Consider the following 26426-nt stretch of genomic DNA (forward strand, 5'->3'; position numbering starts at 1 on the left):
ATCATTATCGATTTTCACAATATTTTCGATTCAGCGCTTGAATTTCCAAAAAACCACAAAATACCCTTTTTTTGTTGCATTTTTAAATTCATGTGACGATAGGAAAAAATTTTTTTTCGAAAAAGCAATGGCTAATCGTTGAAGGGAATTTATTCCAGCTTCTAAAATCCACCATTAACTTTTTGTACGATCATTGGTTTCTGAGATATCGATAATCAAAGACAAAAAGATCCTTTCCATTTGAAGGCCGATATCTCGGCGAGAAAAGGACATGTCAAGGTCCATAAAAAATACATTAAAGCTGAATAATAAAGGTATCGGATCCTCATAGTGGCTAAGCAAAAAAAAATTTTTCCACGCCCGAAGACAAAAAAAAGAAAAATTAAAAAAATGTGAAAATTTTTTTGTCGCTGGTTTTTCTAAGATTACTCTAAAACCACTGACGCTTGAAAATTTTGAAATTTCAATCCAAAAAGTAGACACTTGGAGCTACAATTTCCTTTTTTTTTATTTCCTGTACGACCATTTCTCTCAAAGTTAGGGCCTATTGAAAATCGCTCAAAAATTTGGAATTTTTTTTTGATCCTTTAATTTTTTCCATCAGTGTATATAAAATAGTCTCAATCGAGTATTGGGAATTTCTTGTTCCATTGGAAAAACCCCATTTTATTATTTTATCTCCGACACATATATTTAGGGACATTCCACGTCAAATCGATCACTTTTGAGTCCAACTTTCGGTTTGGCTGAAAATTTTTTTTTTTCTTCTACACGGTTAAAGATAAATTGAAAATTACAATACAAAAGTAATTGAATTATCATAATTAGATATTTGAATTGTATTTTCAATAAAAACAGCTTCAAAGTTAATATAGGTTATCTAAAAATCAAGCTAGTATTTAAAGTTAAAAAAATAAATATGAATTTTAATGAACGTACTTGAAATTTATACTTTTCTTTGATATTTTCAAAGCAAGTATTGAAAATTCTAAGGCATACTGAATTTTAATAATTCCATTTCGAAATTTCACAATACTTATTTGAAAATTCAAATGCTTGTGTATGAAATTTCTGCGCGTGACGTGCTACGCGTTCAGTAATCAAAGATTGTGTAGTGAAATATATAATATACGTGAATAATGTGAGCGGTTTACATCAGACTTATTATTAGTAAGTTTTTATTTGCTCAATAATATAAAGTAAAGAAAACTTGTGACTGAACTAAACATCTTTGACAGTATGATGAATGATAAATAATAAATGATAAAATGATACAGTATTAAATGTGATATAGCATAATGCTAAGAAGCATAATAGTTTTATAGTGGTTTAAATATTAAAGTGTGATTCAACTTTAAAATATTTATTTAATTTCTACTTATTTAAATGTTTAAGGAAAAAACAAAACTTACCCACTATATTATATTAGATTGTAACAATACTTAAGAAAAAAAAAATTTATAATGTTGTTTATAAGGAATTGATGACAGTTTACAAAATGTTGAAGTTTTATCAATAATTAATTTATTACTTTATATACCTAACAGTCTTTAATTTCCATGTAACCATACACTGTTAAAATAATTGTTTGAATTCTCAAAACATTGTACATAACGCAATAAACACATACAATTGAGTTTAAAATCCCATTGTAACGATCGTATAGAATTTGAAATACACGCTTTCGAATTTCTAAATAAATGCTTCTGATTTTCAAATACATCTATTTAAAAATTAAAAAGAAAGTATTTGAAAATTCAAAAAAAAGTATTTGAGTATTAAATACCTTTTTATTGCGTTATATACAATGTTTTGAAAATTTAAACAATTTTTTTAACAGTGTAGATAAGCCTTATAAGACACAGTAAATATTTTTAATGATCTTCCGAATAAGTTTTAGTAACTGCTGAAAGTGGAAAAAAACAGAGCTTTTTCAAAAGGCTTTTGCCTTTAATTTTATCATTTTTTTTGAATATTTTCGAATCAATTTATAATAAACTAAGCATCGGTTGAGGTTTCCCATTTAGTTTTACTGAAACATAATAAGGCATACAATTTAATTATCGATAAGATGAATTGTCAATTAACTTTAGCTCAGTACGCTGTGACATGTATTTCACATTTACGATTCACAGAGACAAATAACTCTAATTAACTGACATATCTAATTAATTCCCTTCATAGACAATGCACGAAAACGTCGTTTGTTTCTATAATGACTTTAACGAGTAAAGTATTTACATATGCCTCATTTATGTCTACTCGAAATTTAGGCATGGAGTTATTAATTTAATTCGTTGACAAGTGAGCGGAAGTTAACGTGTATTCAGCGCGTCATTGTGACAAAATTTTTACTGCACGTATTTGCTCCCTCCAGCAGTTGGACGGTTATCAAAATCTTTGTAAAGTTCATCTCGTCGCAATAAATAAGTTAGTGGTCTTGTTGGGTAAAACGACGCGGAAAACGAAACAAGGATATAGTTAGGGTATAAAACATCTTAAGTCATCAATATTATATGAAAATTTACTTTAACTTTAAAATACTTATTAAAATATTTTATTATTTAGTGAGTCGAAAGGCATTTAAAGAGCCAGTGGCCGGCAAACTGACACTATTTTAGCAAGCTTCATATTTTCAACAGTCATTCTCCCACACCTATTGCACATAAAATGTAGTCTAATGAGTGTGAGCAGTGGTTCCTATAGAGTCACTTAGATATAAAAGGTGCAAACAAAACGACGAAAAATCACGTAAAAACAGCAATTCTGCCGCTTTGATGTCTTACAATTTTTACTAAAAGTTAACGAAAAGTAACAATTGCAGACAATTATCACGATTCCAAGGTCATAGCAAACAGTTCGACAAGTGTAAAAAAAAGTTAATAATTTACGATATTTTAGCAATATTCCTGCTGGAAAAAAAAGTCTGAGTCAATTAGAGATTTAGTACATTGAAAATATTGATTTCCTACTTAATCATTATCGAAAAACTTTATTTTTTCGGTTTCAACTGAATTTTTTGGTTTTGATAGAATTTTTTTTGAATAAATGATTATTAAGCGTTTGTCCAACATAAAATTGGCGGCAGACAAAGTTAGAAGATTTGAGTTTGCACAAACAATGATTCACAAGTTCCATATTTTCATAAACAAATTTATTTGTATAAATTTATCAATTTTGTTTTTGCTAAAATTGGGGTGAAACAGTTTTTACATTAAAACCTGTTCAACTACTAGGTACTTTACCTTACGATAATAGTCAGAATAGCTTCTTGGGATCGCAAAATTTTGCCATATGATGAAAAATCGACTATTCAAACTGTGAATGTAGTTAATAACTTCGCTTTTCTGAAAATTCTCAATTTTCTTCGAGAAAAGTAGAAAAACGTGCAAAATTATGGGAAATAAGCTATTACAAAAGTTTTTATAGAATTTATTTTTAAAATTTTAGTTTTCGAATTATTTTTTATATTGCGTCGACTTTTGCCTATTAACTAATATTGACATTTTTTAGTAAAAAAAATTTGCCATTCTATTCTATTGACTATTGATAAATTTTTATTATTAATCTATATTTTCGATGTCTCAATAATTATTATATAAATTTCTCTTTACATTATTTTCTAATTTATAATAAGAAATTTTTCTTCAAATTTAGAAAGTCCTGCAAAACAATGTTTTTTTTTTTGCTTATTAGAGTGATCTTCATTAAACAAACTTCTCTTTATAAATCTGATATTTCGTTAATTTAAAAAATTATCCATAGAACATTCCTTATGCTTCGGATGAAGAACATTAACAACCGAAATAGCAATTGTCACCTGATCTCGCATCGTAACAATATTTACGTATGTTTTAAGTATTTTTCGATAAGAGTATGGACACATTAGGCGGATTACACACATACAGAAGTTACAGAAGGAAGGGCTGCTAGAAGACATAAGTGAGGGTGGCTTATATGAATGTTAAAATAAGTTCGAAATTGTCGCGGACAAGTTCAGCCCCGTGGGAGGAACCGTCGGGTAATTCCGCAAAGCTAGCAGTTTCGACCCTTTCGGTTTGCTTGTGGAGTTCTCGTTGACGCAGAATTTCCTTGTCTCGCAGTTTTCACTCCATCCATTCAAGATAAATCCTTCTCGATCTCGTTACATATATATATCTATATATATGCAGATAAAATTTTATTTTTAATGATTAAAATCTTTGGTGTTAAAAGTTTGAATTATTAGGAAAAAAAACTTCAAACCCCTGACAATGAATAATAAAAGTTGAAAAAATTTTATTTCTGTTTCTGTTGGATAACTCGTGAACCTCGAGAACGAGAAGTTGTTTTTTTACAATATTGACTATATTACAAATTTATCAAAAATGTAGTCCATTTTGTTCCACAATACTGTCTGTTTATTGCTTCCTTCTTTCAGAATTAGCTTATAAAAAAAAAACTTTTTAAAAAAAAAAATTTTTTTTCTTTAATAATTAAAATTTTTCAATGACAAAAACTGAAATTATAGCAAAAAGATGCCTTCAAACTTCATAAAATGGATTGAAGCTGTGAAATAAAATTAATCATTGATTTTTAACTCAAGTAATAAACTCAATCATTCAGAACCCAATGCAACAACAGAATTCAAAATATATAAAATTCAAAAATTCAAAGTTAAAATTTTCCAGAGTTTGTTCAGGATTCTTTGAAGTTGAAGAAAACCGAAAAATATAATTGTTGTATCCATAATTTTCAACGTTCTTTTAAAATGAAGAAAAATCCTGAAGTATTCGACTTTTAAACTTTTCTTGAATCAAATTTTTTTATCAAACAAATTCTCCAGGCAAGAAACATCAGTGACTTCTTAAAATTTTTTTGATATCCTTTAAAGTTTGTGAGCAATTTAGATAAATTAAATGATCATTACAATTCAGTTCAATTTGTTTACGTGCGGTGTTTTCGCATGACCACAAATTCATTTGAGTTCGATTTACAGCTTAGTCAACTAAAATGATTTTTTTTAATTCATCGATAAACTTTATACCAAAATCATCGCTTGATCATTATTTTCCAACCCCGTCTTTTTATAATTCTCTTAAAATAAAGGAAATATGATAAGGTAGAAAAACATTTAACATATAATTCCTTTTTGGCATAAAAAATTATTACAAAAGTGATTATTATGTACAGATCGATGAATGCACGTATGTAATTTTATACCATGCATAAGTTGGTAGATATACTTATGCATGTATGGCCACATAAGCTGTGCATTTATTTGAATGTAGATTGTTTTATATAACTTATAAATATTTTTACGCAACGAGAATTCCCGATAAAAACTGATTTTATCTGATTATATATGAGTGTATATGATTATATATGACATCATATATAGTTATATATAATCATTAAGGTGTTTTATATTTAGGTGATATTTTTTTTCTGTGCTACCTGAAAAATTAACAATTGATGGTACAAAAAAACTATTCCCGCTTGAAAAAAAATTCAAAGTCAATTAGGGGCTTAGCGCATCGAAAAATTCGATTTCCCATTTAAATAACATGGGAAAAAAAATTTTTTTTAGTTTGGAATTTTTTACCTCTGCAATGGCTTATTCTGCGAATAAGCCCAGCATTTATTTTTGTTGAAAATTTAACGCTCTTCAAAAAAAGTCTCTTATCATTTTTTCATAAATCCATCTGTTTAAAAGTTATTGGACCTCGAAGTCAAGTTATAGTAAATTTCGAGATCTTTTTACTTTTTCGGCAAAACTATCAGACTTATCATGAAATTTTGTAGGGTCTTTTTTGTTGACAATTATATTCTCTACAAATTATTGACAGTAAAGTTGTTTCAAATTCTGCATTGTTTTGACCACTGGAGCCTCACTCAAACCGAACCGTACTGGCTAGGTTTTCTCTGTGGTTTCCCTACGCCACTGCACCTCTATTGCAAGGGAGGTAGCGGGTCATCACCGTAATGATGTAGTACAGAATAAGCACAAGTCAGGCCACAGCCGCACAAATTTGGGTATAAAGGAATAATGAGCTTAGGAAATTAAGAAGCAAGGGAAATTATAACGATATGTTCTGTAAAAAACTAATAAGTTGTATAGTTAAGGAAAAAATAATAAATTAATAGTCCCAAGTATATCATTGCAAATCAGTAAAATGTGTGACTGATTCAATTAGTGGAAATCAATTTACTATTCTAATCAGTAAAATTGTTAGTCAATAAATTATTGATCATAACAGATGTAATAAGTCATAACTACTAATTCAGTTATCGATGCAGGAAAATCAATATTTATTGATTAATGCACATTAAAAAAAGGGCCTTTCGGCAGCTGGAATGAAAGGAGAATTTCTCACTCAATCGATCTAATAAGTTTATTCCGTAGATGCATATCTAGTGATACATGTTAATGTGGAGTCATGGTATGAAATTAGGCTCATTTTCTAAGAGTAAGGGTGAAAAGGACAACGACTTATTTTTTCGGAGAACTTCAGAAAGTTAATTTGACAAAATATTATGTAGATAACATATAAATATAACCTTTACTCAAATAAAGTATTGCTATATTCATAATCTACTATGTTTATTTAATTCTTAGATGGTTACTATAACCTAACGGTATTACTTGGCTGCCCAATTTCAAAACACAGTAAGTGACAAATTTTTCGAAATCGATTTTTTAGTATTTTTAGCTCTAGTGGAATCTTGTGAACATGATTCGATGCATATTTCAAAAAATTTTTTTTGTCAGTTACTGTGTTTTGAAATTGGGCAGCCGTACTATTAAAACAGTATTATTTTTCATTGTAGTCAAATTTAAAAATTATTTTATTGGCAACAAGAAAAATTTAACGGAAATAGATTGTAATGTGTAATGTATAAGTTATTAAGACTTAAACTATAAAATATGCGCGTTTCTATATTGAAAAAAATTTTCAATGCTTTACAAGTATCATAAAACAGTAACAACGTCAAGTTTAAGGAGGAAAGTTGAAGCTTATCAAGTCATCTTTAAGATACATTAGGTAAAAATTACCTAAAATAATTAGTTTTAAACTTATACGGACTTTTATAATTTAAAGGTCACAATAAAATATAACAGACGGAATTATATTATACTGGGAAATGTTATACTCTTCGAGCTCGAAAATACTTTTGTATCCCTAGTGAAAATTTTTCGGACTTCTGTCCAAAAAACTCAGTTCTAGAGTTCTAAAGACTTTTTCAGAGTTCTGAAGACCTTTTCGGACGAAAGTCCGAAAAATTTTCACCAGGGATGCCATTGATTTCGAAAAAAATCGTTTTTTAGCATTTTTTCACCCACGATATCTCGAGAACGAACTAACCGATTTTGATTGTTGAGGCGTAAATCGACGCATTTAATCGACTTCTAGAGCTGATCAGATTTTGGAGTTGTTTGGTTGAGTTGTTTCAAAGATATTCGCAAATAACTGTTTTTTACCATTTCTTTCTCGCTCGATATCTCTCGAACAAATTAACCGATTGAAATGGGTAAGGCAGCAATCGACGCCTTTTATTAAGTTCTAGAGCTGACTAGATTTTGGAGTAGAATGTTTAAGTCGTTTCTGAGAAATAAATAAAAAACTAAAAAAAAAAAATTTTTTTTCTTTCGTAATTTTCAAATATCTTCGAGTCTACTTGATCAAATGATCTGAAATTTCCATTCCAATTACACATACACACACACACACACACATACAGACACTTGAACGTAATTCTGAAAATAGTCAGAATAGCTTCCTAGGACCTCATAACGTCGACATCTCATGAAAACTCGATTTTCGAAAATCGGGATGAACACAATGACATCCCAAATTTTTCGAAAATCATCGATTTTCTTGACGGAAAGTTCAAAAAGCCTAAAGGATATTTTTCAAGTAGTATAAACACTCACTAATTTCTCAAGCGGCCTGTCTCGTCCCATTATTTCTATATAAATAATGTTTGACTTTGGATAAAATTGGTGGGAGGTCTAGACCTACAGAGCTCTAGCCTTTCATTGTCGGTCCGTGACAGAATTTTTATTGTATTTTTTCATTAACAATTCCCTGGTGCAGCCTCAGGATGAGGAGGCACTACCAGCCCTCGGTCGAAAGTTGATAGTAGAGTTTTAGCGAGACTTTTGTTAATGTTCAGAATTAACGGAGTAAGGAGACTTTAAGTCATAAGGCCTCTTGGGGATCCACGCGAGATTCGACGCCAACTTTCACAATTCTTTATTTCTTTATCAACTCTCTACCTACCTTCTGAACTCCACACTCTTTCATTTCGTACTTTTGTCATTGTCCTGCTTTAATAAACTTCAGTATAAAAAAGTAATAAAAAATTACGAAAGAATAATAAAAAAACACGTGGGATAGACTACGACGAAACGAGTATTTATAAAAAAATAAAATTGTATTAGAATAATTTGTACATCGTTGAAGATAGCAACAGAAACAGAAGGGAATATATTCTAGATATCCCTTACGATCAGGGTGGACCAAAAAAATCAACTATTTTTTTCACGACTATGTAAGTCTTAATATTTTGGTAGAGGATACAAATACACAGTTCTACTTAAAATCTGAGCTGTTACTGTCAATGCTAGAAGTTTGCGCATCCTAATTTGTTATTTGTCATTTTAACATAAAGGGGAAAATTTTTTTCTCATTATTTGAAATTTTAGTTAAAAATTAAAAAAATAACATTTTATGTAATTTATACCGGATGAATCAAAATATAATGTACTAAAATATGTCTGAAATCATACCAACTCTTTCTCTTTATAGTATCTTTCGATTATCATATAATGGCATCTAACTTGTTCTTTAGTTTAAATCAAATCATCAGCGAAAAATTGAACAAACACAGTTTTTGATATTTTTCTCGGATATTTCATATATTATTGCTCTGACCTGTATCGTACATATATGATAATTTCGTACCTACGTACGATGTACGATAGCACATCATTATCGTACCCAGATTGTACGATAATTTCCATCATGATGCCGAATTTGAGAATTTATTTTAGTTTATGCAATATAAAGTAGGCACTCAATATAGTTAACACTTTCAGAAGTTACATTTTTCTCCCGCTCGATTATTTTGTCCAATAAAATCTTGGGGAAATACCGGGAAATACAAATTCTCTATTTCTATTGGTTCTTATGATCCGCTGTGAGAAGTTACACCACCACCACCTGGACTGTAACTTTATTCTGCTACATATGCCTTCTCTGCCAATGCGAACAAGAGAATAAGTTTGATATTCGATATTTCGATTATGTTCGTACTTCATACGTATGAAGGTGTTTAGTCAACATGGAGGAAAGTGTTTAGTGGTGTGCCTCAAGGAAGTGTGTTAGGGCCCTTATTATATGCATTATTTGTTTTAGACTTAGGACAGCTCATTACGTGTAATTATCTATTTTATGCTGATGATTTGGTCATCTACCTAAAGTGTTCTATGTCGCAGTTACAGATTTGTATTAATAATAGCCTAAATAGAATTATTTATAACATTGTTGCTTGGTGTGAGAGAAGCTTCATTAAACTAAATTCTGGGAAAACAAGAGCTCTAATTTTTGGATTACCACATCATGTCAGTAATGAAATATGTATTGATGCGCCTAGAATAGTTGTAAATAATGATATTACAGAATACGTTACAATATCTAGGTATTATATTAGACAATGTTTTATTTTGGGATAAGCAAACTGTATCAGTATGTAAGCGTGGAATGAGTTGTTTAGCAAGACTAAAAATTAATGACAATATTTTTGATACGACTATACGTAAAAATCTAGTACGGGCACTTTCTTTCCGGCATTTGATAACTGTGCTGCAGTGTACACAAATATGTCTGGTACATGGAATACAATGCTACAAAGGAAGTTAAATGCCTGTATTAGATATATTTTCCATGTTTGCAGATACGAGCATATTAGTCCGTACAGAATACGACTAGGTTGGTTGAACCTGTGTAGTAGGGGTGAGTTCTTTTTAGCATGCATTACATATGAATGGTGCGTGCATGTGCACACCGTCAAATTGATGTCCTGTACCAACCAACCTGCCGTACATATACTTATGAACATTCATTTTTACTGTCTGCTATCCGAGTATGGAATGATCTGCCTTCATCTATTGTGTCCATTACAACTTATAAAGAATTCAGTCAAGAGTGTTATAATTATTTTCAACAGAAAGACGGATTGTTAATTAATGGTTAAATATGTACATATATACTACTATTATATAATTGGAGTCTACCGACTTACCTACCTAACTATCTATCTTACAAACTTAAATAATTCAATTTATTTAATTTACTAAATTTATTTTAATTTTTGAATGTTTATATTTAAATATTATTATTATACTATACTTTGTAATACTTTTGTACATTGCGGCCCTTAGGGAATTTTGATTCCAGGGTCGAAAAATTATTAATAAATAAATAAATAAATACGTATCCTATATTTTGTGTAGAGATGTTGGCAGTTGTTCCGTAAAGTTATTTAAATCAAGTGAAGAATGAAACGATTTTCTGAGACATCAAAATTTTGATTATACACTTAGAGAGATTGTTACTATTGTTGTATTGTATTGGAAATCAATTTTAGTTTGCAATTGGAATTAAAAATTTAAATTTCATATTTATAGAAATTAAATTCGGGGTCATTCTTCCTAGTCTTGTTTGTAACAGCTTGAAGATTAACAATAAGTAATTTGATCGCTCCATACACTGAGAATATTTTTAGGCAAAGGAATATGTATTTATGACAAGACAAGAAACTATATAATCGATTAAATGATAAGAGAATATAAATTCTGCAATGTTATGAGTGACTCAGATTCCTTGTACTTTAAATCATTTGAAAATGATGGAAATCAACTGAAAAATTTGTTGAGGCTAAAAGATACGTTAATGAGGTAAAAATTGAGACAGCTTTATTAAGTCGAGGCAAGTTATCCTAATTAAGTTAGTGTCGAGAACCCTCGTTCGATTTCACTTGCACTACTCTACAGTCACCCTCCATACTAATTTTATTTATTACGTAATTTAAAAATCAATATCAACATGATTACGTTATCCATGAATTTAGGCATTTACTCAATACAATAGATTGGAAAAATGTCTTTGTGTATATTTGATAAATAATTGAAACTTTATTCTGATAAAAATAAGCTAGATATACTACTTTTGTATGAAACAAGATGATTAATGACTGATTTCTTCCATCATAGTTATTTCTTCCATATGGTTAAAGTTATTCGTTAGTTAACTTGAGTTAACTGAAGATTACTTTTTCTTCGCACTAGTTGAAGAAATAATTATTAATTATTTTTGTCCTAAGCAAATATATTTGACTCACTTTACCTAGCAGTTAACCTACTGATGTCAGTGTGTGCGGAAAGTCTCTGTACTGTAGTTTTTATTATACTGTACATACTTGTACAACGCATTTCCAAATGTTAAAAATGAAATGAACAAAATTTTCTCCCCTCTTCCATCCCACAAAATAAGACTCGTTACTTTATTAATATTTGGCAGATTATTATAAACAATGATTTGTATTTTCTACACTATGCATTTTATTGCATTTATACGTAACACTTTTTTTTGTAGGGAATTGAATTTCCTATAGAAGTTTTTCTTACTGGTTCTCTGTAACTTTGACCGTTTCGCCGTAAAATGCAAAAAGTACTGTTTTGTTTGTTTTTTTTCTTTCAAATATGACTTAAGTTACGTGATTCGGTCGAAATATATAGAATAAAGTAAAATTACTACCAGCCTTTCTGGAGTTTGAATAATTATCTAAAAATCACCCCTACCGTCGTTGATGTAGTGCTCAATGCCCTCAAGCTATAGAAAATTGAAAAACAAATCCCTCGTTTCCTATGTATTTTAAACGAATGGGGAAGACTCCAAAATCAAAACACAATATCTTAGAAGTAAGATTAAGGGCTCAAAATTTCATGGATTTTTTCCCTTGATATAATCATCAAATCTATTATTTACTAACATCATCTTTGTTGTTTTTCATAAAAGTTTATCTTTTTAACTTCCCGCTAAGAAAATTGACGATTCTCGAAAAATTGGGAAGTTATTGTTTTAACCCCGATTTACGAAAATCGAAATTTCACCAGATCCTAAGAAGCTATTCTGACTATTTTCAGAATGATGTCCGAGTGTCTGTATGTATGTTAGGGTGGCCCAAAAAAACCGACTATTTTTTTTTTTCGAGTCTCTTATGTAAATTTGTCGATTCAAAATCTTTTAAGAAGCCTCTCCAAAAATCAGCTCGATAAAAAATTTTCAAGAGGTCGCTCACGAATTTCGAAAATATCAAAAATGATCGAAATTCGGAAGTTTTGGTTCTAAATTTCTTCTTTCTCGTGGCAGCAATAGTTTATATTTATGAAATCATGACTACGCTGAAAATTTCAGCCCAAAATTCAAATATTTAAACGGCGCTCAAGAATTTTTAATGTTTCCGAGTACTGTCTCTTGGATGTTTTCGAGCGACCCTTGAATATTATTAATAATGCTTCTCAATTTTTTCACGATCAATTTGTATCATCATGAATAAAAATACAACCCGAGATATATAAATAATAAGTTATTTACATACTTTTTTATTTTTTAATTCAATTTTTAGGTTTTTTTGCTTATTTAAAACTTACCCAACTTCATTGTTTAAGACTGTCCTGTATATTTTCGGTTATGCAAAAGTTATATTTAAGTAAAACGACAATAATTGAGTTATAAGAAAATACAAAAACTAATTCATAGTATTAGTTACATATTATCAGTTAATATTCAAAATTCTTGAGCGCCGTTTAAATATTTGAATTTTGGGCTGAAATTTTCAGCGTAGTCATGATTTTATAAATATAAACTATTGCTGCCACGAGAAAGAAGAAATTTAGAACCAAAACTTCCGAATTTCGATCATTTTTGATATTTTCGAAATTCGTGAGCGACCTCTTGAAAATTTTTAATCGAGCTGATTTTTGGAGTGGCCTCTTAAAAGATCTTAAACCAACAAATTTTCATAAGAGACTCGAAAAAAAAAAGTAGTCGGTTTTTTTGGGCCACCCTAATGTGTGAGCTCAAGAAGCTTGAAAACAGCGGGAAGTAGTGGGGCTGGCCCGCAGGGCCAACCGACGCCCAGATTTTTTTTTATTTTGTGGGAACGTCTGTCTTTACTGCAAATTAAGTAATCAATTATGCTCAAATACTGAAGAATGGAGCGAGCACTCGAAAGTCATAAATTTATATGAGTTTACGAAATATTTTATGATTTAATGTCTCATAATGTTATATTTCAAATTCAAAGATTCTGTAAAAAGTGAGTGCTCAAAAAGCTCGAAAACACTTTTCTCCAAATAAATATTCGAGGTCGACAAACTCGACAATGTCTTTTAAGACATTCGAACTTATGAGTTCTTCGAGCTCCAACACGCAAACAGAGATAAATTCCGCTCAAAATTACGTAGTAATTACAACCGTAACCAAAAATTTGCTATCTCAAATAAAATATTACAATCCATAAAAAAAAAAATTACGATGACTAGTAGAAAATTAATTTTTTATTTCAATTATTACTCTCACATTGTAATTTTTATTTATCATAATAATTACAACCCTAAGTAGAGATAATTACTTAAAAATATCAAAAATCGCTCACAACTTTAATATTTTTTATTTTAAAATTGTAATTTTTATTTTATTTTAAACTAAAACGGTTTTATCACACTTAAGAAAAAGAACAATTGCAATATTTACAAATAAACGCTGACTCTTCGAGTTTCTCTTGAAACGTGCAGTTGCACAAATACCTATTTTGTTCCAAATTATCTTTTGTTCATAGATAAGCGATTCATTATTTAATAACTAAAACGAAGAGACTGTGAGAACAGAGAATGGATCATTCGATAATATTGGTTATCTCGATCCCTCCCTCTAAATCAATCGTGCGCGGGCCTGATGCCCAAAAGCTTTGTATTGATAAGGGCTCTCTAGTTTTTCTCGATCAAGAGACTACAGTCTGGAATAGAGAATTATCGAGAACAGCCAGGCTCAACAAAAACTAAACTTCTTTCTCACCCTCTGGAAGTAATTGTTGAAGACATTTTAACAATACTATAAATTGCTTCAATTGTATACTTTCGCATCTCTTGAACTATCTTTTAACAATTGGATAAATCGGATTTAGATATATTAAATAATAAACATAGTTACAATTATACATATGTAAGCTTACTGTCGGACGTGGTTACCATTTTAAATCTGGAACCCAATTTTAGGATCGAAATAAGCAATAATACAAAACTCATATCTACAATCATCAAAGATGTTGAGTTTAGCATCGAAGCAGTGAAATTCGAGGATTGTGATAATATTGAGAATAATATTATTAAGATCAACTTAAGGTCGAAAGTGATGAACATCATGACCAATTTTTTGCTGAAAGGATAATTCTGGTGGGAGACACAGGTTAATAAAAAACAATTTAGCTTGTATAAAACAGTTTTTTAAAGACAGATACGATTTGATGGTTGCACGTTCAGATAAAGGGAATACAACAGTAGTTATGTTCAAGGATGAATATGAAACGGAAATTTTAAATTTAATAAATGATACAATGTCCTACAAACAACTGACAAAGAAGCTTACAAGTAAGTTCCAGCTATCCCTGATTAAAACAATCGATTTAAAGGGATTTGCAATGTTAAATGCCCATACACTGTAAAAAATCCGGAGTGAATTCGGATTGAAATTAAATCCGAGTTCACTCCGCATTCACTCCGCCACTCGGAGTTCCGGAGTTTTAAATAAAATCACTCCGCATGCGGAGTGAATTGGGAGTTTTTTTTAGCGGAGTGATCTCGGAGTGACGCGGATTTTATTTCACTCCCAATTCACTCCGGTCCGGAGTTTTAATACTTAAATAAATTTATATTAATTTATATTAAACTGCTAAACAATGTGTGTGTGTGTGTGTGTGTGTGTGTGTGTGTGTGTGTGTGTGTGTGTGTGTGTGTGTGTGTGTGTGTGTGTGTGTGCGTGTGTGTGTATGTATGTGTGTGTGTGTGTGTGTTTGGGTGTGTGCAAGTGTTTGTGTGCGTGTATGCAAATGTGTGCGTGTGTGCAAATATGTGCGTGTGTGCACAAAATGTGTGCGTGTGTGCAAATATGTGCGTGTGTGCAAGTGTTTGTGTGCGTGTATGCAAATGTGTGCGTGTGTGCAAATATGTGCGTGTGTGCACAAAATGTGTGCGTGTGTGCAAATATGTGCGTGTGTGCAAATGTGGGCGTGTGTGTACAAATGTGTGCGTGCGTGTGTGTGCGAGTGCACGTGTGTGCCTAAGTATGTATGTGCGTATGTGTATGCATGTCAGCTGATCAATAATGTAATACGCGAATTTTTACTTCGATTTTATTATGTAGAGTTATATTTTATTAATAATGTTTTCAAAACTCCGCTCCGGAGTGAATTTTACTCCGGAGGGATTAAATTAATAAAAAAATATCTACTCCGCGAAAACTCCTCTGCGGAGTGAATTTCACTCCGAGGGGAGTGAATAATTAAAAATTCATTCACTCCGCATTCACTCCGGATTTAATCCGCATTCACTCCGCGAATTTTTTACAGTGTAAGAAGAGAGATTCAAAAATATTCAAGGTATTTAGAAATATTAAAAAGTATTAAAAAAATTTTTTTTTGAATCCCTTTAAATCGATTTTTTTAATCAGGGATTAGCGAACAATTTAGTGAAGGAACTGATTGATTTAGAGTTGATCGACAAGTACTAAGCTGACTTTCTTGCTTCTAAATACACGGCAGCTCCAAGTATTTACGGTTTAAGAAAGACACAGAAACAGACCTGGAAGTAACGTCCAGTGGTTAGTTATATCAATACACCGAGTTACAAATTAGCCCGTTTTTCACATGAATTACTTGTTACAGTTATTGATACGTATCAGTTTAATGATCAAAATTTTTTTAAGCATGTAAATTTCAGCAAAACGATTAAGTTACCAGTTGAGTACATTTTGATTTCGTTGGACACAGTGTCTCTGATTATGAATGTAAGGCAGAATTTAGTATTGATAATATTAGACGAGATTGGGATGATATTGGTCATTTGATGAAAGTACAGTAAGATATGTTAATTAAATTAATTAATTGTTGCTTTGCATCAAGTTATTTTGTTAATAAAGGTTATAATATAACGTGAACCGTTTTTATTTACGACAGAGACGCGAATAAGTTCGGTAAACCGTATGCGGTCACCCACGTGTCTCTAAAATTTAAAGTAATTCTCAAAAAAAAATAGACCGATTCAATGTAAATAAATATTTAACTGTTTAATAATAAAAATAATAAATTGGTGTGCCTGAACCAGCTCCCCAGGCTGGGTAAGTGCACGAGGGCGCCAGCCCGTTTTTACAAAACGGACGAATAATTATTATTTAGGGGGAAAATTTGTGAGGTAAGATCCGAGCGAGTAGTTTGCAACAAGGCAGATAAACAATCGAACGAAATTATAAAAATTAAATATGCATCAATTACCGGCAATAAATTAAAGAAATAATAAACAACAATTCACAAAAATTATAATAATTTAATCCCTGGGGGTGGAATTATAAACAGAAATTCCCAAATAAAATACTATATAAACTCGATATATAAAAATAATAATTGAATAAACTATAATAATTTTAATTTAAACGAAATAAACAGATTATTTGATCAGAGTTAATTTCAGGATTGTTGTAATAATAATAAAATAAATGCATGCCAGGACTGGTTGGTGGATAGGATGTTGGAAAAATACGCATATTTAAAAATATAACAATATTTTTATTTGTCACAGCACAAAATATTACTGGGTTACAAATGAAATCGTTGATTAAATTGATTAATACTGTTAATTGTCTGAGTTCATGAATACGAAATTAAAATGAATGCAAATTGCTAAATTGAGCTCAAGTAATCAATTTAAATAATTTAAGTAATTAATTTGAGTTTAGTTAAACACTGATTTGATTGAAAAAATGTCAGAATGAAAAGTAACATGAATTCAGAGGTTACCGAGCAAAGTTAATTATTAAAAACGTTAATTATTATTTCTAAATAACACTAGATACATAATAATTTTATTATTGAGTTTTAATAATAATGATCACTGCAGTAAAAAAATTTAATGAGCTCATACACTTATCCAAAAAATTAAAGGAACAAGAAAATTTTATAAATTTTTTAGTGATTTTTGGAAGGCTGTATTTTCGTGAAAAATGATCGTATCGAAAAAATAAAAAAAGCAAATTGAAGTTTGAAATCACTAGTTTGAAGATCTTTCAGCAAAATATTTTTTTGAGCCATGGTTTTTGCGGAATCATAAGAATAAGGTGGAGACAAAATTTTTCTAAATTTTTTGGTTTCGTTTTTTAGGTCTACGGGGCCGGGAAAAATTTTTTCAAAAAAACGAATTCATGGCTTGTTTAGGAAATTTATTCAGCTACAATTTGCTTTTTTTTTGTTTCTCTGTACGACAATTTGCTGCTGATATCTCAGCCTTCAAATGAAAAAGGATCCTTTTGTCTTTGATTATTGATATGTCAGCAAGAAATGGTCACACAGTAATTTAAAGGGCAGTTTAATGAACTTGAATAAATCCCCTACAAGCTTCGTTTTTGATTTAAAAAAAAAAAAATTTTTTTTTAATCCTTGATATCCATTTGAAAAACCTTTAAAAAATGGCCATTTTCTGGTTTTTTAGTCGACTCATCGCTACTCTGCAAATATTGATAAAAAAAATAATGTTGCCAGGTAATTTTACAGCTTAATGTACCCCCAAAAACCCTGGAAATTTTCAGATTGATCCATTGAACCGTTTGTCCGGTCCGATTGCTCAAAGTTTTACAAAACAATTAAAGGAACAGGTTTTGTTCCTTGATTTGTGTAATCATTACCAAACTGAAGAAATTAATTTTTTTTCGGATTTTCTTTCATTTTTGCGTTAGTTATTCAGTAAATGTAAAGTAAAGAGGAAAAAAAAAAATTTTCCAAAAAACGAGACCAAACAAGAATTTTTTCCAATTTTTTTTTTTACGTTTTATTCGGGGGGTTATTTTTTTTTTTCGTTTTTCGGAAAAAATTTTTTTTTTTTCTTTACCTTACATTTACTGAATGACTAACGCAAAAATGAAAGAAAATAAAAAAAAAAATTACTTTTTTCATTTTGGTAATGATTACACAATTCAAGGAACAAAACTTGTTTCTTTAATTGTTTTGTAAAACTTTGAGCAATCGGACCGGACAAACGGTTTATAGTGGAAACCTAAACATGCAAACCTCTCAATAAGACAATTTATAGATGAATTGAGAAAAATATAGATAGCCCGAACTGGGAATCGAACCCAGACCAATTCGGTAACGCGCCGAGTGCTCTACCAGTTGAGATAATATATATATATATATATATATATTAGGAAGGCGCAAAAAAACCGACTATTTTTTTTTTTCCATCTCGCATGAAAATTTGTTGGTTTACGATGTTTTAAGAAGCCTCTCCACAAATCAGCTCAATTAAAAATTTTTAAGAGGTCGCTCACGAATTTTGAAAATATCAAAAATGATCGAAATTCGGATTTTTATTTAAAAAATTTTTTTTTTTCGTGGCAGCAATAGTTTAGATTTGTAAAATCATGACTATGCTGAAAATTTCAGCCCAAAATTTAAATATTTAAACGGCGCTCAAGAATTTCGAATATTAATGGATAATATGTAACTAATAGTTTGAATTAGTTTTTATAACTCAATTATTGTCATTCTACTTAAATATAACTTTGGCATAACCAAAAATATACAGGACAGTCTTAAACAATAAAATTTGGTAAGTTTTGAATAAGCGGAAAAACCTACAAATTGGATTAAAAAATAAAAAAGTATGCAAATAACTTATTATTTCTATTTCTCGGGTTATATTTTCATTCATTGTCATGCAAATTGATGGTGAAAAAATCGAGAAGCTTTATTATTAATATTTAAGGGTCGCTCAAAAACGTCCAAGAGACTGCGCTCGGAAACATTCAAAATTCTTGAGCGCCGTTTAAATATTTAAATTTCGGGCTGAAATTTTCAGCATAGTCATGATTTCATAGATATAAACTATTGCTGCCACGAGAAAAAAAAAAATTTTTAAATAAAAATCCGAATTTTGATCATTTTTGATATTTTCAAAATTCGTGAGCGACCTCTTAAAAATTTTTTATCGAGCTGATTTGTGTAGAGGCTTTTTAAAACATCGTATACCAACAAATTTTCATGCGAGATGGAAAAAAAAAAATAGTCGGTTTTTTTGCGCCACCCTAATATATATATATATATATATATATATATATATATATATATATATATATATATATATATATATATATATATATATATATATATATATATATATATATATATATTGTAAAATGAGCGAATGCACTGTGGGATTCTGGTGTAGGTGTGGTTAATTCAATAACTAACAATTAACACAAAAATTACAGATGATAAATTAGATCTTTATTTAACAATATGTACACTGAATAACTGTGAGAAAAATACTTAACAGTGAATGCAACTACAAGATACGCGATAGTGAATGCGACTGTAAAAGAATGCGCGTATAAATTCGACACGTGGTCAGTAGCGGTTAATGACGCGATAATTAATTTATAATTTATAACACGCAAGCAACAATTTAATATATACTCAATAATTAGTAGCCTTGATACACTAGCTAATTATTGAGAATATTTAAGCGGCGATTTAGCGGAGCGGTTCAGAATTATATCACACTAGAGATATATTACATTGAGTGAAGCAGTTGGATGGATAGCTGTCTTTATACTGATCGAACTACCAAGTCGATCCTGGCTTGAGCGAAGTTGAGCCGGCGTTTTCACTAGGTGCTGACGTGGCAGCATTGCTGCATAAGACGAATTTTCCCATTGGCTTAAAAGCGCGCCAACCGGAAGTAGTTAACAGCCAATTTCCTTACTGGCTGCCGAGCACGCTGATATAAGACGAATTATTCGATTGGCCGGCTAGTAGCGGGTTCTCATGCCATTTTGACACGGTCATATAGTGATTCGAGAGGACAATTATCTGGTTATTTACCGGTAAGTTATTTGGTTAATTAACCGGTAAAATTAGTTTCTAAATGATAATTAACCAAACATTATATTCCTTCAGGCCGATACACGGCATCCCTATGAGAGAAGCTGTTGTGTACTTGCCTTAAGTCGTCCTACATTCTCGCCATCTTCCGGAATTTGTTATAGCCCCTTACCCCTCTATGCCCCGTGATCACCCTCAAGCGCGGGCTAGCCCGCGTTTTCCCTCATAGCGTTGAGTACTTTCGGCCATTGTGGTCGTCCATTTTATTATTGCGTGTAAATTCATAAAATAATATTTATTTTGAGTTCGATTTTTAGAAAAAATTAGCAAAAACAAGTGCTAAATAGTGCGTTACTCTCTAAGGAAAATAGAAAAGCATAAATTCAAGCAAATATAATGAGCAGCCACTCAGAATCGGCGGAGGCTCACGTCGAGAGGGACGGAGGGGTTAGCGCAAATTCAGAAGCTTCACGGAGTCCTTCCCCTCCTCGCAAGCATCGTTGCAGCAGAGGAGCGAACGACGAGTTAAGACTGCCACGAGAACAGGTTCAATCTCTTACAGATCTGGTATTGCAGACCCAGAATGCATCGAAGCAAACAGTTGACGTCAACCAAGAGCTAAACTCACAGGAGTGGGCGAGCATCTTGGATTTAGGACAATATAAGACCGAGGTTGATTTAAAGAAACAGGTACATCAAGCTGAGCCGGGAAGCCTGAAAACCTTAGAGCAGCTCCAGAGGTTTGGTCTTCCAGACTGGAAAGACATCAGGTACTCTAATACTCTCAAGGAATTCTTGGCTTCTCCAGGTTTTTCTCAGCTAAAGGTAAACGAGGAACTTTGCTACCTGGATAAGGGCAGGGACCAGGTCCTTTCCACGGAGCGGGTTCTAGCGGGACTATCAAGGGCGGTCTTAATGCAGAATAGCATTTTGCAGGAAACTTTGCAAGGTATCGTTAACTGGGCTCACTCGATCGAGGGAGGAGTGAGTCCGCAATTATTACTAAGCATGTTTAATTTAAATTTTGGCTCGGAGTCTGAGATTTTTAAGAACTCCCAAAAGATGTTGCAGGTTATCTGTGGGAAGAGAGCGTCGTGCATTGACGTAGGAAGAGAGAGAATACTGACAGAAGCCCCGAACAAGCAGGTTCAGGGAGCTCTGCGTAGGATTCCTTCTAGCTCTGATCATCTCTTCGACAAAGAAAATCTCTCTTCGTTAATTACATCTCTAGGCGGTGCTCAATCTTGGCTGAAGGAGCCGGCCCACAGCAGTGGAAAACACAGTAGTGCGAGTTCAAGCAAGAACACCAGGCGCGAGAGCTTTCAACAGTCAAAGCCATTTCAAGTTTCAGGGGGTAAGTCAGACCAGCAGGGAACACCATACAAGCCCAAATTTCCCAGAAAAAACTCAGTTAGGCCTAAACAGGCAGGGTCATTTCGAAAGAAATGACGGTACAGAGATTTACAGGAGGGCAGCTGGCCAACTTCGTAGCAGAATGGAGAAAACGAGGGGCTCCGCAGGTAATCATAGACATAATCTCAGACTTTCATATCCCATTTGTAGGAAAACCACCACTGTCAGGTTGCCTGTGGACGTCACAGTACGAGACTTGATTCTCAATTCAGATGGCAGAACAGATAAACATCTTACTAGACCAGGGTGTTTTAGAGAAGGTGGCAGAGCCAGGCCCAAGTTTCATATCAAGGATGTTCTTGGTAAAAAAGAGCAACGGGAGCAGGTGTCCGATCCTCGATCTAAAAAACTTGAACAGGTATGTGGAATCAAGAGAGTTTCATCTAATTTCGCATTCAAAGGTTCCAGATTTTATACAACCGGGAGATTGGTTGATTCGAGTAGACATGTCGCAAGCGTACTTCCACGTCCGAGTGGCAAGATCGCACAGGTGCTTCTTGCGACTGCTCTTCAGAGCAGAAATATTGCAGATGACGAGCTTGCCCTTTGGCCTCTCAGCTGCTTCTCATGCCTTTGCAACAGTGACGAACTAGATAGCCGAAATCCTTCGTTCACGGGGCATAAGAGTCCTGGTCTACCTGGACGATTTTCTAGTAGCATATCAGGACAAGACGGTATTGACTTCCCAGGTGGCTACAACAGTGAATCTGCTAAAATCCTCGCTTGGCTGTTTCCTCCTCCCAGCTTGATCCCAAGAGTATTGGCTCACTTGAACAAGAGCCAGGGCCAGTTTCTATTAGTAGCTCCCAAATGGGAAAAGACATTCTGGCTTCCGGATCTAGCCAACAGGAGTATAGAGCCCCCTCTAACGATAAAGAATCTAGAGAAGGTGTTGATAGACCTAACAGCGGGCAAGCTGCCTCCGCAGATAGAGCAACTTACACGGCAAGTGTGGAGGATTGGGTGTGGGGATTAGCGACCACAGACTAGGAACCCCAGGAAAGAGATCTGATTAAGTCGAGTTAGAGAGCCTCCACGATCGGGTCATACAAGGCCCCTATCAACAGATGGATTGCGTGGTGTCGGGAGAACAAGATAGATCCAGGTTCTCCAAGAGGTGCAGACCTGGCTAGATTTCTGGTAGGTCTCCACACAAAAGACGGTTTGGCATACAGCACCATCTTGGTACACAAATCGGCAGTCGCAACGTTTTGCTCGGGAAAAGAGGCTAGTGGACTGTCGTCAAATTTTTTGGTTCGTCAAGCCTTGAGGGCCATCTCCATCGCCAAGCTCAAGGAAATAAAGTCACCAATTTGGGACACCAGGTCCCTCTTCAGGTGGTTAACCGCAGAATTGCCAAAACTTACCTTGTTCGGGGCCGCACGAAGCGCAGCGACTATACTATTGCTGGCGTCGGGTCGTCGCATTCACGATTTAACGTTATTAAAGATCTCAGAAGAACACGTGACCAATCTAGGGGAAGAGATCATTTTTTGGCCTGCCTTCGGGTCAAAAACGGACAGAGCGAGTTTCAGACAATCTGGTTGGAGATTATCGAAGAATAGTAATATTCGGATATGTCCAGTAACGTGGACCAGAGTCTGGATAAAGCTGTCAGAGAGAAGGCGACAAGGTAGTAACGTGGATAATCTCTTCATATCTCTATCAGGTCCCGTCAGGGCGGCTTCGCAGACAATGATAGCGGGCTGGATACGCACAGTCCTGAGAGATGCGAATATCGAGGCTTCTCCGGGTAGTATCCGGTCAGCAGTAGCATCTAGAGGATGGCTCGATAACATGCCGGTGCAGCAAATACTGGACAGAGGCAACTGGAAATCCGAGGAGACATTTGCAAGGCATTATTACCGACAGGTTACTACGGAAAACGGAGCACCAGCGGTTTCACTGTCAGATAATTTCAGGCCTATCTAGGCAAGTAGGGAGCATAAGTCAGAACTGATCTCATTTTATATCATAAATGTTCTTAATTCTTTAATTTATAACTTTTTGCATATCGTTATTACCTTTTAATATTATTATTAAATTACCTATAATTTATTATCCATAATTATATTAATCTTAATACTATTACTGCATACTTTTGGGAGGTTGGGAGAGAGGTGAAAATGTAGTACAAACCTTAAATAAACTATCACATAACAGAATTTTCCTAAATACTTCTTTAAAACCTGAAAACATGTTAATTAACTAAGATAACAATATTAACCAAGTTAATTTCAGCGTCACATAGCATTGAGGTGATCACCAGCAGAAAACAAACAGGTCTCTCATAGGGATGCCGTGTATCGGCCCGAAGGAATATAATATGGGTATTTTGAACTACAACAAAACACTTATTATATTCCGTAGCCGATACAGGGCATCCCGGTGAAGCGCTTACTGGATGAGAGTTGCTATGAGGGAAAGGGTGAGCCCGCGTTTGAGGGTGATCACGGGGCATAGAGGAGTAAGGGGCTACAACAAAGTCCGGAAGATGGCGTGAATGTAGGACGACTTAAGGCAAGTACACAACAGCTTTTCTCATAGGGATGCCGTGTATCGGCTACGGAATATAATAAGTGTTTTGTTGTAGTTCAAAACAGCCATATTTTCATGCAGTCGATAATGCAGGCTGATTACTTTTTTTTTTGTTTTTATCAAACCAAAATACAAATGGCGCATTGTTTCTAAAACCTTTGAAGACAATAATAAATAATATCTACACTGTTATTTTTTACCGGTTCGGGTAGAGTGTGAGAAATTTAAAATATGCCAAAGCCTAAATCGTTGATCTGGCATCATTTCAGTGAAGTTTTAGATGACAAGCATGTAATACATGGAAAATGTAATTATTGTGGGATTCAATATGTTACAAATGCACAGCGTATGGAAAAACACTTACGTGAAAAATGTAAAAAATGTCCAGATACAGTTAAACATGACTTGGGATGCTTGTCTGAAAATCTTCAGCATCCATCACAGGTAAGAATCAATAAAATTCTAATGTTAAGGATGTATGAGCGTGACAACAATATGTAATTTAAACCCTCAAAATTTTTTTAATGATAGATTTATACCGAAAGAATTTGCTGTCAAAATTTCAGCATAGGTAACGGGGCAAATTTTTAAGAAAATAATTATTAAAAATTGAGATAAAATACATTGCTCTTATGGAGAAACGGGTAGTCTTGACACTAAAGCATCAAATATAAATATGCTAAAGTATTTTTCATGTGAATAAAAACTATAAATAAGAAAGTTGATACTTATAGTAATTTAATAAAATCATAAAAACACTATGCAACGGTGCATCCTAAAGAGCAAAATTAAAATGAAATTTAAATAAATTAAGTTTATTAATTTTTTCTCGCCATGACATAAGACTTGGCAACGTTTCACTTTTATTATGAGCGCCACAAAAAGCTGGTGTAGAAAATATTAAACACGGATGTAAATATAACCTCACTTTTAGATTTAAAAATAAAAATAACATGACACACATTGACAAACGCAGTGACGTTTATATTAATATTTATATTATTAAAAATAATAAATAAATGAATTTTCAATAATTAAAATTAAACAAAAAAATACATGCATGACAGTTTTTAAAATTGACACTTGGCAATAATTATTGTTTAATTATTAAGTTGCGCAATACAAAAAAACTGTGGTAATCATAAATAATTATAGTTAAAAAAATTATTTTATTTATTTTGAATTTCCTCAAGTTTTAGTATTTTTCTTACGAAACTGACCATTTTTATAGCGTTTCAAGAGCTCTGTCATTTTTTAAAAACATTCAAATATTAGCGGTAGAAAATAACCATAAAGCTGTGTTGTCAAATGTACACTAGACGTCACGTGGTACTTTCCGTTACCTCACCCCGCAACCATCCCCGCCCATCCCCACTCTTCAATATTCACGGTTCCCCCACGCCCTCGCTCATACATCCTTAATAATTTTACAAAATAAAAGTAATGGCAAATAATAATAATTCATAAAATATACGTTTCATTTCATTCGTATAATCAATTTATTTTTTTATAGAGTTTTGCAGCTTCGACTCGATATAAACAAAACCAAAGCAACTTGAATAATTTTGTTGACAAAGTTTCGTCTGAAAAAAAAATTGACATGGACACAAATTTAGCTCGAGCAATTTATTCCAGTTGTTCTCCTTTTACGTTGGTAAAAAAAAGTCATTTTAAACAATTTTTGAAAATTGCCTTACCTCGTTACCACCCACCATCCCAAGACTAAGTATCAGGTATACTTCTTGATAAGGAGTATAAATTGTTATCTTCTGTAATGAAAAGTAAATTGGAGAATGCAAACTCGTCAACTATGATGTCTGATGGCTGGACAGACATTAACCGAGTGTCTCTTATAAATATTATTTTTACAACACCAGAACCAGTTTTTTATAAATCACATACTGGTGAATATATTTCTGAAATTCTGAGTAAGGCTATTGAAGAAGTAGGACCAAAAAAAGTACATGCCTTAATCTCAGACAATTCAGCAAATATGAAATCTGCGTGGAAAATTTTGAAAGTAAAATATTCTCATTTGATTATATTTGGATGTGTAGCCCACGGCTTAAATTTACTAGTCAAGGATATTCTTAAATTACCAGATATAAAAGAAATAATTGACATGTCAAAAACAATAGTAAAATTTTTTAAAGATCGTACTATATTGAATTCTATTTTGATGAAGACTCAAAAGATGAGAACTAATAAGCAGTTACAATTATTACTACCAGTTGATACGCGTTGGGGCACTTATAATGCTTGTTTGAATAGTCTGCTTCGTA

The 26426-nt window shown here is 32.6% G+C and overlaps 1 protein-coding gene across 1 annotated transcript; it reads left to right on the plus strand.

Moving 5' to 3' along the window:
• The first annotated feature begins 24218 nt into the window (after positions 1–24218).
• LOC130674722 (uncharacterized) lies at positions 24219–26415 on the plus strand. The gene is made up of 2 exons (XM_057480134.1): positions 24219–24588; positions 25658–26415. Exons 1-2 carry the CDS (start codon positions 24376–24378, stop codon positions 25868–25870), a joined length of 426 nt encoding a protein of 141 aa, XP_057336117.1. The 5' UTR covers positions 24219–24375; the 3' UTR covers positions 25871–26415.
• The last annotated feature ends 11 nt before the right edge of the window (positions 26416–26426 follow it).

Source organism: Microplitis mediator, chromosome 9 (genome assembly GCF_029852145.1).
Source record: "Microplitis mediator isolate UGA2020A chromosome 9, iyMicMedi2.1, whole genome shotgun sequence".
In the NCBI taxonomy this organism is placed as follows: Eukaryota; Metazoa; Arthropoda; class Insecta; order Hymenoptera; family Braconidae; genus Microplitis; species Microplitis mediator.

Bases quoted from the DNA above. Each gene is read 5' to 3' on its own strand.
- LOC130674722 (XM_057480134.1), top strand. From the start codon at position 24,376: ATGCCAAAGCCTAAATCGTTGATCTGGCATCATTTCAGTGAAGTTTTA. The intron at 24,589-25,657 runs GTAAGAATCAAT...ATTTTTTTATAG, and splicing joins ATCTTCAGCATCCATCACAG to AGTTTTGCAGCTTCGACTCG.